General features: G+C 39.4%; 1 protein-coding gene across 1 annotated transcript in view; it reads right to left on the bottom strand.

Moving 5' to 3' along the window:
- The window catches only part of ssbp2a (single stranded DNA binding protein 2a), a 49516-nt gene that overhangs the window by 3905 nt on the left and 28831 nt on the right, over positions 1–16780 (bottom strand). The window contains exons 5-11 of the mRNA XM_079354457.1: positions 4980–5069; positions 2032–2091; positions 1852–1918; positions 733–803; positions 576–643; positions 190–238; positions 72–107 (exon numbers count right to left, since the gene is read on the bottom strand). Coding sequence (XP_079210583.1) covers positions 72–107; positions 190–238; positions 576–643; positions 733–803; positions 1852–1918; positions 2032–2091; positions 4980–5069 — 441 coding nt within the window. The remainder of the gene's footprint in view (positions 1–71; positions 108–189; positions 239–575; positions 644–732; positions 804–1851; positions 1919–2031; positions 2092–4979; positions 5070–16780) is intronic.

Here is a 16780-nt window from a genome sequence, read left to right as displayed (position 1 = left end):
CTAAACGAACCAATGAATGACAGCCTGGCATCCCAGCTACTGTCTACCAGATTAAACTTAAACATAATTACCACGTAACTCCCCGGAGATGCAGAAGAGTAAGGGGCCTGGAAAAAAGAGGAACGGAATCGTGTAAGAAATAAAAAAGAGTTCAAGTTTCTTTTAAGTGTCTTTCTTTGCAGCACTTACAGAATTTGAGTTTGGAGGATTTGGCCAAGGTCTACCCCCACCAGGCCCCCTGGAACACACACAAACACACACTTTAGTTTCCTGCTTTTGGCGAGCTTCCTTTTTTTCCAGTTCATTTGGTCAGACTTGGCAACAACAAGTCCTTCTGTTGCCTGAGAGAGGTGATGGGAACATCCAGTGGAGAACAAAGAAGGCAAAAGAAAAGAGAGCTGGCTCCCAGCCTGAATTCCAGACCTCTATAATGAGCCAAGGCCAAACAGTAAAGTTTTAATTAAAACCTAGACAAAAAAAGGGACTTTTGTATCTGATGATCTCCCTTATACAGGGAGATTTTTACATTTACAATCTTTAATTTGAGATACATCATGTAGAAAAAAAACACTCACATGTTCATGCCAGGCATCCCAGGGCCAACAAGTGCATTCAGTGGTGGTCTCATCCCACCTCCATAGTTCTGAAATAAAGAACTGACGTGAATTACCTACTAATAGAACAAACGGCCTGATATAATATATAATGCTCACAGTTTATCTGCTCCTGTACCTGGGGCCCGAGTGGTACCATGCCTCGAGGTGGAGTCATCCGCTGCATCGGTCCTCCCATATTTGGATGTCCTGAATTACAGAAAAACAGTCAAATTACAGCCACACATCATTTGGTCTTATTTGTCAGAATAAATTTATCATTCAGGTTGTATTCTCCAGTCAGTCATTTTCTGTGATATGGACCTTTATTACCTCTCTATTCAAATAGGACACATTCATGCTCCCTAATCTTTTTCTCAGAGCTTCTGAAGGACATCAGTAATTTATATAGCCAGACACTTTTGGTTTCTATTCACTATAAATGTATTAGGCTGTCTGTGTAAAAATAGACTGCTGTAGAACTGCAATTTCAGCCCCAAACCTTAAAAAATGCATAAAAAAAGGCAAATTGTTGAATTGATTAGCATGTAGATGATAATTATGACTTCAAACTAATCAAAAACACAAAGAGCAATCAGCATGTGGACGTGTTTATTGCAAGTCTGTTAGCAAAGCACTAATACCTAAAAATACTAAAAGGAAAAAAAACAGCATGGCTTTAGACTCTTCCTCTTGATACCAGTTAAAAAACATCAGTTCAATGACATAGTCAGAGATTCAAAAGATTCAAATAATGCCAGTGTTGTCACTTATCTTAACTGTGTCCTACTGACATAGAACACATGAAGTCTTGCTTTATTTCAGGCAGGCCATGGAGTCACGCTGTATTATGGAACCAGAATTTGCCTCAGCTGATTGCAAGCCTCAAAAGCTGATGGCCAGGTGATCTGCTAAAACCATCCTATTGGCCAAATAGTTCTTGTGCCGCCTTATTTAAACTTATTTGCTCTCGCCTGCCTACGCTTCTCTGCTCCCTCTGCATGCCACATTTGTAAGTGCATTTGCAACCCTCCTCCCCCTGCTCCTACTTTTATGCTATTCTTACTATACTCACTGTCGTGCTTGTCATTGATGCTTGCTCTGGGGGGTTTGCTGCTTATCTTCCTGCCTTATACCTCTCCTTGTATGCACGTGGAAGGGCAGGGAGATCCCTCACAGAGTGCATCAATGTATCCATTTTGACAAATCGGTCCAAACTGAGATGTATTTGTGTATCCCTGTGTCTGTATATGTGTACCTTGCTGTCTTGTGGGGTCCATTCCACTGGGTAACATAGGCTGGCTACCTGGAACTCCTCCAAGTCCCTAAGGAGAAAAATAAGGTCCATCACAAGTATTATAATCCCTCACACAGATATATTCCATGTACACTATCCACAGTTCTATCTGCTGCCTGCAGGCGTCACTGTGGGTCCTACCTGATTGGGTAATCTGAGGGGGGGTCTGGGTCCTCCAGGATATCGTGGTGACATAAATGGCTGAAAAACAGCATAGAGAAGGATAACTCAGCCATTGTACAAGACTGATCACATGTGCTGATAGGTATGGATCAGAGTCGACCGTCTCTCAATCGAAAGGACATGGATTCAATCCACAGCTCCTGCAGCTACATGTCCAATGTGTCCTTGAGCAAAACACTTAACCCCAGGTTGTTCCACTTGCTTTTTTTTTGTTTGTGGCGTATTTGTGGGTTTGAATGGATTAATTATTACTTAATTGTACTTAACATAGCTTCCTCTGCCATCAGTGTGTGAGTGTGTGTGACTGGGTAAGGTAAGGCTATATCATTTATATAGCACATTTCAACAACAAGGCAATTCAAAGTGCTTCCCACAACACATCAAACGCAGGTAGGTGTGACCTGTATTGTAAAAGCGCTTTGAGTAGTCAGAAAGGGACTATACAAGCTCAAATCCATTAAGTTACCATTCTACAGTTGCTGTGTTGTGAGGATGTAGAGAAGACCATGTTGAGACTTAGCAAAAACAACATATTAAGACACGTCATTATATTTGAAACATGTCATTTAAAAACAAAAATAATCAACAAAGAAACTTAAACATAAGCAATGTGGTACTTGGCTCCCAAAGAGCTTAAAGAAAAAGCATCTTTTCCAAGGACCATTCACAGAAATAGAAGTGTTTTAAAGACTTCTATGGCTACAGTATGTTATTCTACTCTCCAAAACAGGAAATCAAATAGAACTACTGCTTTCCATAACCGACAACTTCATGACAACAGAGTTGGGAAGCAGATAACATGACTTTTATTACATGGGACTGCTTCAGAAGAATGAGAGAATAAAAACATGAGGTTTGCTAATAGTGATGTCAGTCACTTAACTGTGTGCAGTTTGGCAGCATGTTTTGAAAAGCTCTTTTGCAGCTGTTAGCGGGTTCTTACTTGTCCTCACCACCGACAGTAGCAATGCTGCTGCTATGTTATTTCTGTGGCCAGGAATAAAGTCTGCAGCTTTGGGGGAAGAAATGCAATAACTCTCCACTAGAGAGCAACATTTCAGTTCTTTTGATCAAGCACTTCCTTCTTTTCTGCCAGCTGTGTGAAGGTTCAGCAACATCTGCATTACATCTAATTTACTGAAGAACTATAATCATTCAAAACTTGTTTTGATTCATGCATGAACAGATAGAGGTACAATTAAAGTTTCGTAATAAAAGATTAAACACACAAATGAATTATGTTGAAAGCTAGGTGTTGATTTCCTAATCGACATATTGCCTGTGATCTTGTTTTTGCCAATAAGACCCTAATAGTCAAAACATTGTGTACCTTCTGTGATACTCTCTGATCAAGCACATGTGCGTGTCATTTTATGTAACCTGAATGAAGACTGTGCATCTGTTAGTTATTGCAGCAAATAGATTTGGTCAAGAGCTTCAAAGAGCACATTGTCTTCAGAGGGCGATGACAAAGGCTGTCCAGAAAAGACGTTTTTTGAAAGCGAGCTGATAAATGCCCATGTACGATATTGATTTATGTGTCAGAGGTAAGCATCAGAGTTTGACTGATAATGACAGACAATCAATAAACATCTGGCAGAGCCATTCTGATAAAGAAGATGGGGGGGAGATTCATGTGAGCCTCTCTACTTGAGAGGCATTTATTTCTTTTGTCTCCCCGTAGTGACAAACAGCTGTGCCCCGCAACAGAATATTGTGCATAGCATATACTGTGTGTTGATATAGTCAAGGTAAATACGCTCTTGAAGGAACGTCTTCATCATGAAATACTTATCATTTAAAAAACGTAATGCCTAATAAGTTGGGATGCCGTGCAAAATATGAATAAAAACAGAAAGTGATAGTGAACGGTGTCGACTTGTCACCCACTGAAAATGTTTGGAGCGTTACCAAGTAAAATAAGAGAAAGACAACCCTGAACGGCTAAACAGCTGAATTCCTCCATGAACAAAGAATGGTGAAAACAATTAACTTCTAAAAGTACAGGATTCAGTCTCACAAAGTGTCATTCAAACAAAAAGTGATGCCACAGAGTGGTTAACATGACCCTGACTATTAAGAACCATTTTCCCCGTATGAAATATAACGTCAATGTAATTTTTCAGTTCCACCATTTAATGTTTTCTTTTTGTTATTTTGACTATTTACTGTACACATAGTTTGTATGTCAGTACGTCACATATCAAATATGTGTATGCATGTGGCCTTAAAACCCCAAACTTTTGCACTTTCTGTCTGTTCGCTCTATAGCCTGCCATCGTACTTTGTGCTGTGTGAATTCCTATTTTATGAATTATGTGAATGTTCAGGATTATGAAAGCTTAGAATATTAACAGAAACTCAAACCAATTTTAGAATATTTTGCACTTCAACTGACAACAAATTTATCTCCAAAAGTTACAATGAGCAGTTTATAGTTCATCATCAACAGAGAAGGGCGACGAATGGATGCACATTTACACTCAACACACGATGGAGCTGTTTGGATAACATCACACACTGTAGTCTGCAGTGTTGTTCACACACTTCACTGGTAAACTGAGGTACATGATCAATTGAAGTATATCGTTTTTATTCTCCACGTATGTTTGCAATAGCACACTGCCTCACTATCACTCATCCGTACGAGCTCTGTCTCATTCTCAGAAGTCGCTGAAAAACAATCAACTAAAACTCCAAAGTCGACGGTGACATATAATCATGCTGCTCTGTGCGACAGGATGATCATGTATTTGATTATACAGCTCTATGAAACACCTGAGTGGGTGTGCAAGGACAAATGAAAGCAATCGCATATTCATATTCTATTCATTCATTTTTGTTGGATTTTAGGGGGTGCTGCAACACCCGCAGCACCCCTATTTCCACATGTCCCTGCAAAATACCTGAAAGAATCCTGGAGGAACTGGTCCCACAGGCATGCCCTCTCCTGGGGGAAGGTTCCCGAGGACAGGGCTTGGAGCTGCTGCTGCACTCTAAAAATACAGACACACACAAACACTTGTGTAAGTCGTGTAAGTAAGACTCACAGCACAGAGAAGCCTGCTGAGCCTTTGCTTGAAAGTGACAGAATGACAGAACATTCAAACACAGCACACAAGGAAAGTTTAAACAGTTTAAAGATTATTGTACATTTCATTGCTCAAATTTTTTCGTAAATGTACATTGCACAGTACTGGATATACTCCACAGTTTAGTCTGCTTAAGTATTAAACTACTGTACAATTTGGTGGGTTTTAAATTGCAGTCTGTGCCTAACATGCAGCACCTCTTCTGATCATCCCACAAATGAAACAATGCAGCGCTCATATGAACAAATCGAAATATTGCAGCCGCAGTATTCCCTTCCCTTGTGTCTCACTGGCTGTCTCTCGTGTGTGGGGTATTTCCTGTTTCTGCAGATGCCCTGCCATGCTGGCCCAGGTTTATTTTTATACATGTTTTTGTTGTGTTTGTCCCAGACAGGCGGTGCTGGCACATTTCAGCACTGCCTTTGTCTGCATCCTGTGGCATTGTGCTACTAACCAACCCATGGCTACCACCCAGCACGGGCCTCTTCCTCATCCTCATTAGAGCACACGACTCGCAGTGTGGGAGAGTGTACATCCATATATATGATAATGTGTGAGCAGTGAGCACATAAAGCCAGCACGCCTGTGTCTGTGTGGATGTTTTTTTTTTTATTTCAATATCTGCCCACTATGTTCTTTCTCTCTGATCTCCCCTCTCACTTGCTCTCCCTCTCTGAAGGCATAGGCTGGGTGGAAAAGAGCTCCAGTGAAATTCACCCACAGTCTCTGAAGTTTCCGGCAGCTGACTTTTTAGGTCAGACAGGAACAAGGTTTAATCAGAGCTGAGATAAAAGCAGACTGACGACACTACTGCATCCTCCTCTACTCCACCAGCTCCCTCACTATTCCCTCATCCACCCTCCTTCATATCTCCCAGCCGTTACTGTTCTGCTACTGGGAACAGGATGCCGTGCAGCCTTTTAAGTCCCTATTCTGCTGCAAACAGAGCCTGTTTGTGTCCCTGCAGACCAATGTACAGATGGACACAGATGGATATTGTATCTCCATGCTTCAGTGGTGAGAGACTGGTATTAGTTTATTTGTTTGTGTGTGTTTGTCTCAGTGTACAACATCATACACAGCATCAAGTGTGTGTTGTAATTTTGTACGTCTATTTCCTTTTCTTTCCCTCAGCCTTCTCACACCCTGGATTACCCAGAATGCCTTCACTCCCTGGCAGCCTGGAGGTCTGCTGAGTTTGCCTTCGCACTTAGAGAGAAGAGAGGCAGAGAGGGAGAAAGGAGGACAAAGCAGAGATTATGAGCGTACACTGTGAGAATGTGTGTGAGTGTGCGTGCCTGCAAGCTTGTGGAAGTGAGTGTGAGTGCACGTTGTGTTTGTTTGCGAAGAAAAAGTAGAACTGGGGGAGGAACAAAAATCTACCTGACCTGCTGACGAAGCAGCATTTTCCAAATACAGCAAAACAAACAACCTCCAAACCTGCACCACCATGCATATATGGAAAACAACACTGGTTAAACACTTTCTTCTCTCGTACTGTATACTCTCGTACTTTTAATATTACAAACACAATACTATAAAAACACAGATCAGATTAACTCATATAACTTCAAAACTTTACGATGATTTGCAAACCCTCTCAAGAGAACCTGGTCTTTTTACCGTTTTGTTACTATTACAAAACCTGAACTTCAGTATCTCTTCACTCAATAAAAAGCTACCCCCACAATCTGAAAGCTTGGCTTTGAAACAGCGAGGACAACAAGCTTGGCTCTGTCAAAATCTACCCACTAGCTCCCTCTTTACTTCACTATCAACATGTAGAGTAAGGGCCTTAACGTTCTCATCTTACTTTCAGCGAGAATCATCAAAGTTCTACAAAATGTCACGCTGCTCCTTCAAGTGAGCGCGTTTATTTTTGTTAACCAACAGAAAATGTTGCTGCCATCGAAAGAAAGAAATGAAATTGAGTCCTAAAACAAAGCAAAAATTCATCAAAGTGGGTATCAGTGCAACAGTTCACCATGAGGCGAATTAAATCCAATTGTGTAACAATAATTGGGCTCCCATATCGGTTTATGCTATCTCATTACAGAAATATTGTTTCTGTTGGTCGTCAGTACAAAATCAAACATGGTACTGTAAAAGGTCATTGTGTTCTATTTTTCATCATGAATATGCTTCAGAAGTCTTTGTTGATTGTTTTTGTTGTTCATTTGTTAGTCCAGAAATGCCAAATACTTTTCAGTTGACATTTTGAACTCCAGACTGAAAACTGTCTCTTACATTACTGAAGCAATGAAGAACAATTCAAGTCTGTTTAATTGGACTGATTGGTGTATTCTGTATGATAACAAAATGAGCATAGTTGACCCATGGTCAATAACGATTTGTTTTTTTACCTGACAAGAACTTGTATTTGTCTTGTGAAAATATGATTTTTTTTTCGCAACACTTCCTGATTTTCCATGTTAACAACTTGAAATTGCTCTGATGTTTTGTAGATTAAAGTCAAATCAAAGATACTGACGTGCAAAGACTTTCAACTCCTCCATTCACAATCATTGCCGTTGCCTGTGGCTGTTAATAATTGTGCTGACACTGAGATTGCACAGCTTCACCTCTTGTAATGTGACCACATCAATGTAAAGCAATTAGCTCAACAGTGTAGTGACCAGCAAATGAATGTCGTCCCTCTTCCACGTCTGTAAATGACTCTGAATTACACTCAGTGATTCACTGCCTGGCTCGACACATTCCAGCACTTAGCCTTTGTGAACATCAAACAAACAGAGATTGTTACACACTGTTAATGTGACCGTGGTTTACACACATCAGTGTTTACACTCTTCGACAAGGCTGAGTGAGTTAAACAATGAGACATTGAGCGGATGTATCATATACTCTGCGGTGTGCAGTTACCCTTTGTGCATTTTTGATTGAGATTAAAGAGAGGAAAGTACCAATGATGATATTCATTTTATTAGACCTAACGGGTTTAATACTGATTCAATTTGCTGACAATTAGTGAGACCCATTGTAACATCCATTTTAACCCTACAATACATCAGACCGCTTTCTTCATAACAGCTCGACTCTCCTCTGCATATCTGATCAAAGAGTTTCCTTTAACTTTCTCAACTAGTCTCGCCATACAGTAACCCCGTTAACCTTTAGATTTCATGCTTCATCCCATTGGTAAATGTTTGCTCTTTTGTCTTGTTGTATATAAGGACCCTGGGATTTGCAGTTACTGGGGTTAGAACCGAGAATGTTTGTGATGAAACCTGAGGCAGTAGAACAGCCCCACATGTCCTCAGATGAACACCTGCATCTCCTGGCCAACTCATTTGTTGTATAAATTATTCAAACCTACAGCCTCCACTAGAGCGATACAGTACACAACAAGATGTAAAATACAGTGAACAACAACTGAACCACAATAACAAACGAGGCCCTGCAAAGAGACGGCATGTTCAAAAAGAGTGTTAAATAGGATCAGTAGCTGTAAGACAAATGTTAAGGATCTTTAAAACTATTTAGGCAAAATACTTTTTTTTTGGAGTGTGAAAAGCAAACATTGCATTATAAAAGCATAAAAGTAATGCAAAGCTCAAACGTCTCCTTCTGAAATGGAGCACTTTTAGTTGTCATATCAATCATCCCTTTGTTGACGCCACAATAATGCAATAATTGAGAGAGTTAGGTAACTATGGTAAAAAGGAAAATACCAATAAAAGTATGCAAAACAAATCCAAACATGTGCACACCTGAAGAAAATGCAGACTCTGGAAAAGCTGTAAAGTTTTTCAATAACGCAAGAGTTTCCTTCTTTACAACCTAATCAGACCGTACTACATTCACAGTACACTAATCCCATCAGACTAAAGGGCTTAATGAGATAACTTTCAAACTCCTGCATCACTATATGTTTACCCATTGTGTTCCTCATTAATGCGTGCGCTTAATGCATGCATGCTTTGTGTGTGTGCACTTGTGAAGGTGGAGAGTCGTTTTCACTCGATACTTCAGAGACCGAGAGACACTCAGAGATTCGTGAGTAGAATGTCAAAAGACTCTCTCTCTCTCTCTGTCTCTACCTGCACCGTTGTCTGCTTTCTCCACCTCATGGTGTCTCACAGGCACACACTAGTTCTCACACATATCAGTGAAAAAAAAAAATCATATACCAGCTCATATCAATATGATTCTACCGAACTCGTCAGGAAGCAGTATCAAAGGATCCTTCTGGTGATATCCTTTGTTTTTCTGGTTGTCAACATTTACCAATGTTGCGAAAGGATCTTTAATACTTTGTCCCCCAAACATGTACGTCAAAAGAGACACAGAAGGTGACCTCGTCATCCAAAATGGGCACTGAATAAATACTCACCAACCATCACCATGTAAAGATACTGTATATAGATATTATATAGTAGTATTGTCAATTAAAACAAAAGCTGAAACATAAATTATGTATTACTGATAAAGCAGAAAACTCCAAATGGAAACTGAAATGCTTTAGGGAAACAAAACATTTTGTGCTGTAAAACGTTTGTTCCTTAGTAATGTTCTTCTTTATAAAAACCTGTTGAAAGGAAATAGGTATTGTTTTATTGTTTAAATGAGAAAACTTGAAAGGAATTATTGACTCTGTAAGGGCTAAGTCCTCATAAAGGTCTGGTCCAAAATGTGTCCTTGCTTTGTAGTGTTTTTCTGGACATACAGCATCAAGAGTACTTTTTATGGCTTATCTAAACCAAAGTGAGACGTTGAGTTCTTATTTAACAGAGCTGCAAATAGATTCACCATCATATTTTCTCTTTAAATCTATTCACTGCTGACACTGTATATTGTCGTAAAATTTACTAAATCGCTCTTTACAATAAACAGTCAAAAGTCTAAAAATAGCCAGTTTGAACCACAAGAAGCTCAAAGCAAGCTAAAAATGATGAATTAATTTATCTTAAAAGCTGCTCATTTCTTTTCAGTCAAAACATTGATTTGTGAAATTTAGAACTCAGTTATTGGGGTTTAAACACATATTTGGAGTCATGTCAGTGTCAGTGAAAGATGACAAAAGGAGAAGGTAATGAATGCCTTCTCCTTCTGTCTTTGAATGGTTGCTACTTTGGAGAGTTTTAGGGAGGGGAGATGAGGGGATGGGGAGGGGGGGGGGATACTACTGAGTCTCAAGGCCACACACTATAAAACAGGATCTACTAAATGACAAACCACACAGGAAGGAACTCTGTCACTCCTCCCTCTCCCTCTCTCCCACTCCCTCCATCCTCTCAAACACCATTAGTCCACTTCCTGAATATGGGAGGGGGGAAATGGAAAGAAGAGATGCTACAACTCTGCAGAACACACGCGTACATATACAAACACAGATTCAGTGGCACAAAAACAAAAAAACGACTTTCAGGCTAGCACAAGTAAAGGCAAAAAAAAAACAATAAAAACATCTGCATCCTTTGTATAAGAAAAAACATGAATGTGTAGCCTGTCAATCATTTTCAAAGTGTAACTAGAATATAACTTAAACTGGATGTTCGAACTGAACGTCTACAGTCTGGATGAATTGAAGAGAAGAGAGAGAAGCAGAAGTGTGTTCAGCAGTGCAGAGATGAGAATGGGTGTGCTCTGCTTTTTAACCATGTATTATTCACAGTCTCCCGTGGCGACCAGCGTCAGATCAACACGCTCTGCTGTCCAATCCTAAACCAAACTTGCTTTTCAATTTCAAGGCAGACAGGCTAAAAATCAGCCTCTGGTAGCCCCCTTTCTTAACCAAAACAAATCAATCAATCAAACTTTATTTATACAACACCTCTCTGACAAATTCAATTGCAGTTCAAAGTGCTGAAAAAAGTGGTTTGAACATATGTGAGACACCATACGTCATAACAGTCTTTAATTGAGAAGTTATTTGACAGACTTTGTAACCTGACTTTACACAGCCATTTTTCTATAGAGCCTTTATGTGTATACATCCTTGGCTGAAAAAAGTCCCAGAATTAACTGTTTACCCTTTTTTGAGTAATATTTTGTGATGCCCCAGTAGGGTCTGCATGGGCCTCCCATCAAATCTCGTGTGTTTCCCATCATTTGCTTTGACCTCCTGAGCCAGGTCATGACAATTTGCAATTTTTTTTAAATAATTTTAATTTTAATTTCTAAATTACCTGAACGATAATTAAACGTCAGGTGTTATCATCTGCAAAGGGGTTGACAGTGAGGGGAAATCGGCCATGTTTCCATGGATGGATGGATGGATGGATGGATGGATGGATAGATAGATAGATACTTTATTGATCCCGAGGGAATAATCAATGATGTCCTTATCGACCCCTGTAAACATGGCAGAGTCTGATGGTGATGCAAGGCGATTCCTTGTCAAATACACAAACAGAACTGAAAATGATCGCCACTTTGGTCCAGGGGAGACACAGCTCAGACCACTACCAGACTATACTGAGTGCAAGGAAGATGGACTGAACAACGAGGAGAAGAAATGCTAGAAAGACACGGAGAAAGTGTTATTATTAAGCAACATCTTGACATTAAGAGTAGACTATCATGGTCGGTTGTATCTGGCGGATCAATGCAAAAACAAAATATTGAATCAACTTAAACTTAAACTTAAATCCAAATGTTCCACTGAATCCATCGGGGTTTTAAACACCATTATGAATCTTTGTTGTGTAAAAACTTTGTCAGAAAAAGACCCATGCCAAAAGGACTCTGAATTATATGAGTACTGCAAGTGTACGTTGTTGTTCTCATATTGTTGTTCGATTTCTTTTAAAAAACATAAAAATAATTCAGAGTATTTTTGCCGATAAAGACACGACCACTGTGTACATTATTAACAGTGTCGGTGTTTGCAACGTCTGCCACATCTAAGAATGAAACCTTGACATATTTTAAAGTTGGATTGATATATCTTTTAAAAAACATTAATTACTTTGTCAAGCATGTTTACTGCTTGCTTTGTCAAGCATGTTTACTGCTGTTTATATGGGTTTCAACCATATACAGTTTTTTTTTTAAATTAAATGCAAATAAGGACCAGGTAGCCATGGCAAGTAGTTAAACAACTGATTAATTATGTGTTGAAAATGTGCAACCACAAAAATGGCCTAGTTTATGTAAATTTGTTGTACAGGAACAACCTAAATAAAGTCACTTTTTACATCCTGTGCATCATCTTGCAGGACTTGGAATGCGAGAAAAAAAACAAGAAAGAAAAGAGCAAGAAAAAACCCCCCCACAGGGTTAGTTGGGGTCAAAAAGATAATGTACTGGTCTGATCATGTCAGCATTCTTGCTTTGTCCTCCTGCTCTGCTTCTGAAGTCTACAGCTCAATCTCTGCATCGTTCACTTTAATCCCTTTTATATTCACAATTTGTGAAGTTGCTCTTGTGTAAACTTTGCAGTAATCTAATAGTCTTTTGGGAATCAAAGCTGCAAAAAAATTAATGAACCCAGATTCAGGTGAGATTTCAACAGATATGCTCTTGGAGCTTGCTGAGATGCATAAATGAAAGCTTAGACAAAAACTACTATCACTTCTCTCATACTGCTACAGACACTGCAAATGTTTCCTGTCCTACTTTTCTCACTCAGGCATATTTGCCTCAGTTTTCATAATCAACAGTAACGAAAACAGCTAAAATAAAACAAATAAAAAACTGACTATGTTTGATCATATTCTCATCAATACACTTTCTTGTCTTTCCTTGTCCTAAGTTAACCTCTCCTCTCCACTCAGGCATCTCCTTGTCTTTACCCCTGTCCACTACATATGTGCATCACATTAACAACACATCGCCATGTCCAAACATGCATGTGTCATGACTCAGCAGAACCCACCAGTGGAAAAACATACTCCTCTGAGACCAGCCACAGAGGAGGAAGAGGACAAAAGACAAAGAGGAAATCAAAAGAATTAGAGAAGAGGAAGAAAAATGAAGAAGGAAAAATGTAAATTCTTCTGATGAAATAGAGAAGATGAAGAAGTGTTGGCAGCGGGGGAGACAAGTGGGAGTGGAAATATTGAAGAAACAGATTGAGATTGTAATATTTTACTTAAGGGTTGTCCAACATTTGCTGGAGATCGTGACAACTATCTCTGTTCAACCTTTACAAATTCCTGTTCTTCTTTTCTCCCTCTACACTCGTCTCATTCTTCATCGCCATGGCAATGATGCTACAGTGAGTCACATCCACATTGCCCTCCTCCTCAACACTGCCAAGGCGGAACATGGGAGCATTTCAGAGAGAGAGCGAGAGCCAGAGCGAGTGAGAGAGAGAGAGAGAGAGAGAGAGAGAGAGAGAGAGAGAGAGAGAGAGAGAGAGAGAGAGAGAGAGAGAAGGGGAGACATGTATTGATAGAAAAGAGAAGTAGGGAGAGAGACAGAGAATAGAGAGGGCTCTGTTTCCCTGGAAACAGATGGGGGTCCCCCAGCCCCCATTGGTTCTCAACTGAATCAGCTTGTTACCCATAATGCTTAGAGTCAACTGAGCCTCTTTTTTCTAGGTTGTCTCCGTCCTCTCTGTTGTTCTCTGTCTTCTTTTGCATGCACAAAGAAGTACATAACAAACAGGCTACAGACAAAATTCAAACTGAATTGGTTTCTGTATCAAGATGTCCTCCTGTTGTAATATGTTAATATCGAGCAGGAAAAGTTGTTCAAAGGACACTGCATTACAGCTGCTATTCTAAATAAATGCAAGGCAGCTTAAAACTCTTTCTGTCTTATTTCCCGATCATTTATAGTGATGTTCCAAGGATCCATAGAAAATAAGCAAACAAAATAGATGTAGGAGACAGCAAACGATCGCTTCATAATTACTTCCAGAACGAGGTAAAATTATAATCAAAAGGTTTAGTACAGCTGGTCTCGATTTCAGAAATATGCAAAAATAAACCATGTTTTTTTTCAGTTCAGACTAAAAGTAAGAAAAGTTTTAGTGAATGATGAACTGTTGGATCTTGTTGAAAGGAAGGTGAATATTTTAGTTTGTCAGTAGTACAAAGAGTTTCTCTTTGTACTACTGAGCAGAGATATTTCATGTAGAAAGCAGCAGTAGTTTAGAAACAATGATCACTTGTTAAGACCCGTTTTCTTGTGTGAACAGGGGACGTCCTGGCTTGTTCGTTGTATATTGGGACGTGTCAGTGCTCAGTATATTAATGGCCAGAAAAGGTTGCCTTATGTAGCCATCCTTGCAGTCATATTAATTCAACATGACTGATTATACACTTTAATATTAGAATCAACATTAGAAATTTTCCTCTGCAAAGCGTGTTACTGTGTTATTAAGATGAGATGCAGAAACATTTGTACTAACAGAACAATGAATCAGTAATAAAGATGTTTAATTCGTAAAACAAGGTTCTGCAAATAAGACTAGAGAAGCTATAAAACATCTTCATGGTCAGGTATGTGCAAGAGCGCTCTTTCTGCTGTAAAAAAAAACACATTTCTCGTTGCAGACAGTGAACTCTGAGGGCACCTTGCCGTCCTTCATCCACACATAAAGCACAGATCAAGATGCATACTGTAGGCTTACTTTTCTGTAGATCAGACATAACAGCCGTTTTACTTTGATTTGATAGCCATCAGTGTGCTTACACAGAGAAAAAGATGTGACAGCCAAGAAAAGGAGCAGTGATCAAACAGTCAGTGTCTCAGGATGTAAATAAATGAAGTGGTCCTGCGTGTCATTACATATTTACAAATGTGTGTGTCCTTAAGCTGTACAATGGAGACACAACGTGTGTGCTGCTGTTAAATAGAGTGGTGTGAATTCATTTCCATGCATGAGCGAGGATGAATGTAGAACCTTGCGGCTTGAGACGGAGCGTTTCTATCAAAGGGGGCTGCTCTTGGCACTGCCTCTTGATCTCTTCTTCCCTTTCGAGCTGCTGTGAGCCTGCTATCTCCCACAGCGATGCTGCACAATGATAGCAGGCTGGCCTTGCTTTATATACTTGCCCGTAACACTGCTACATATCTGCTGCACATTTAGTGTCTACGGCCCGCTGCCTTTTTCAGCCTTGTGCAGGCAGCCAGCAGGGTATCCATGACACAAGCTGTTACTGGAGTTTAACCAACTTATACATTTGGCCAAGTTATGAAATCATATTGGGAGTCATTAAGGAGTCTAAAGGGGGTGTTGAGAGAATAAAATATTTAGACTGAGTAATACAACAAAAGCACATCTTCTCAACTTGGTAACATTTACACCTTCAAATAAACTTCATGTACATTTGAAGATGTTCACTGCTCAAGTCCATGAGGGACATTGTGTCCTTTAAGTAGTCATCAGTGTCCATAGATATGGACCCTTGTACATGAGATACCTATTCAAATGATATACCTCACACTGGTATCAGAGACTACTAGTAAACGGCTAAAAACTGAAATCAACTGGAATAAAATAATTTGGCTGATTAACTGTCGAGTTTTAATTTGTCCGAAAATACACAAGTCTTAAAATGAAGTGAAAATAGTTAGACAGAGTGAATAGTGTTTGGCATTTTTGTCTTTTGGTGGGAACTTAAATAGGCAAAAACAACCCTCAGCTGCTTTGTCTGACTCTCTGCATTTAGTTCTTTCAATTCATGCTCATCCTTGCCTGTCACGTGTCAGGCTTTCAGACTCAGCTGATCCTGTTTCTGCGGCCACTGATCTGAGCGTCTTCTGCTGTTTCTTTATTTAAATCCATTAAATGTTCACAGCAAAATAATTAGTCGAGCTTAAAGTCTAACAGATGGATAATTTGTGGTCAAAATGAATTGACATTTTATTTTGCTGCTATTCTGCTATTACACACGCAGGAGGGTTAACTGTTCGACCACAACTGATGACTTCAGTTAAAGCGCATCTTTATCTCGAGAGTGCACAGCACAACGTACAACTGCTGGGGGCTGATAATCTCATGAGATATCTTCGACAGCAGAGTTTTTCATTCGTTCTCCCATACTTCTCAAACTCTTTTGTTTCTTACTTGTCAGCTGTTTTGCCACCAGTCTGCGCCTTTACCGTCTACACTGTCTCTTCATGAGCCTCTGACAAAACACCACACAGAAATTACAACATGTTTGTCAGATGACTATAATTACTCTGCAAACGTTTGAACTTTAATATAATTAACCTTTTCTTTCAGTTCAGCAAACATTTGCAAACACCCTAAATGTCATGACGTGGCAAATAAATGCAGCATTCAGGCACAATGCTCTTTTTACAGGTCTTAGAAGCAATTTCATGCTGCCTCGGTTATTTCTTGTACTCTTTTAATTTGCTCATATTTCGCTGAAAATCAATGGTTTGTTTGCTGACACACGATCATAAAGTGTTAGGGCTTTTAGTCTTGACAAGTTAAGTTGTGATTAATTAAGGTCTGAAATCAAAGCATTCATTTTTATACACATTAATTGCTTGCTTTTTTGTCCCTTTAGCTTCAACATGGATAAGCCTCTGCAGTGGCTGTTTAACACAGCTGCAACTTTACATTTCTCATTTCACTTCAAAGATATAATATGTAGAATTTTCACAGAAAATTTTGAAAATTAATAAAACATTTACTAAATGTATATTTAATATGTTTTTTTGTTTGCTGACAAATTATATGAACTCAA

The sequence above is a fragment of the Symphodus melops genome (assembly GCF_947650265.1).
Source record: "Symphodus melops genome assembly, chromosome: 1".
NCBI classification, from domain to species: Eukaryota; Metazoa; Chordata; class Actinopteri; order Labriformes; family Labridae; genus Symphodus; species Symphodus melops.
This window is presented reverse-complemented; position numbering and strand designations above follow the sequence as displayed.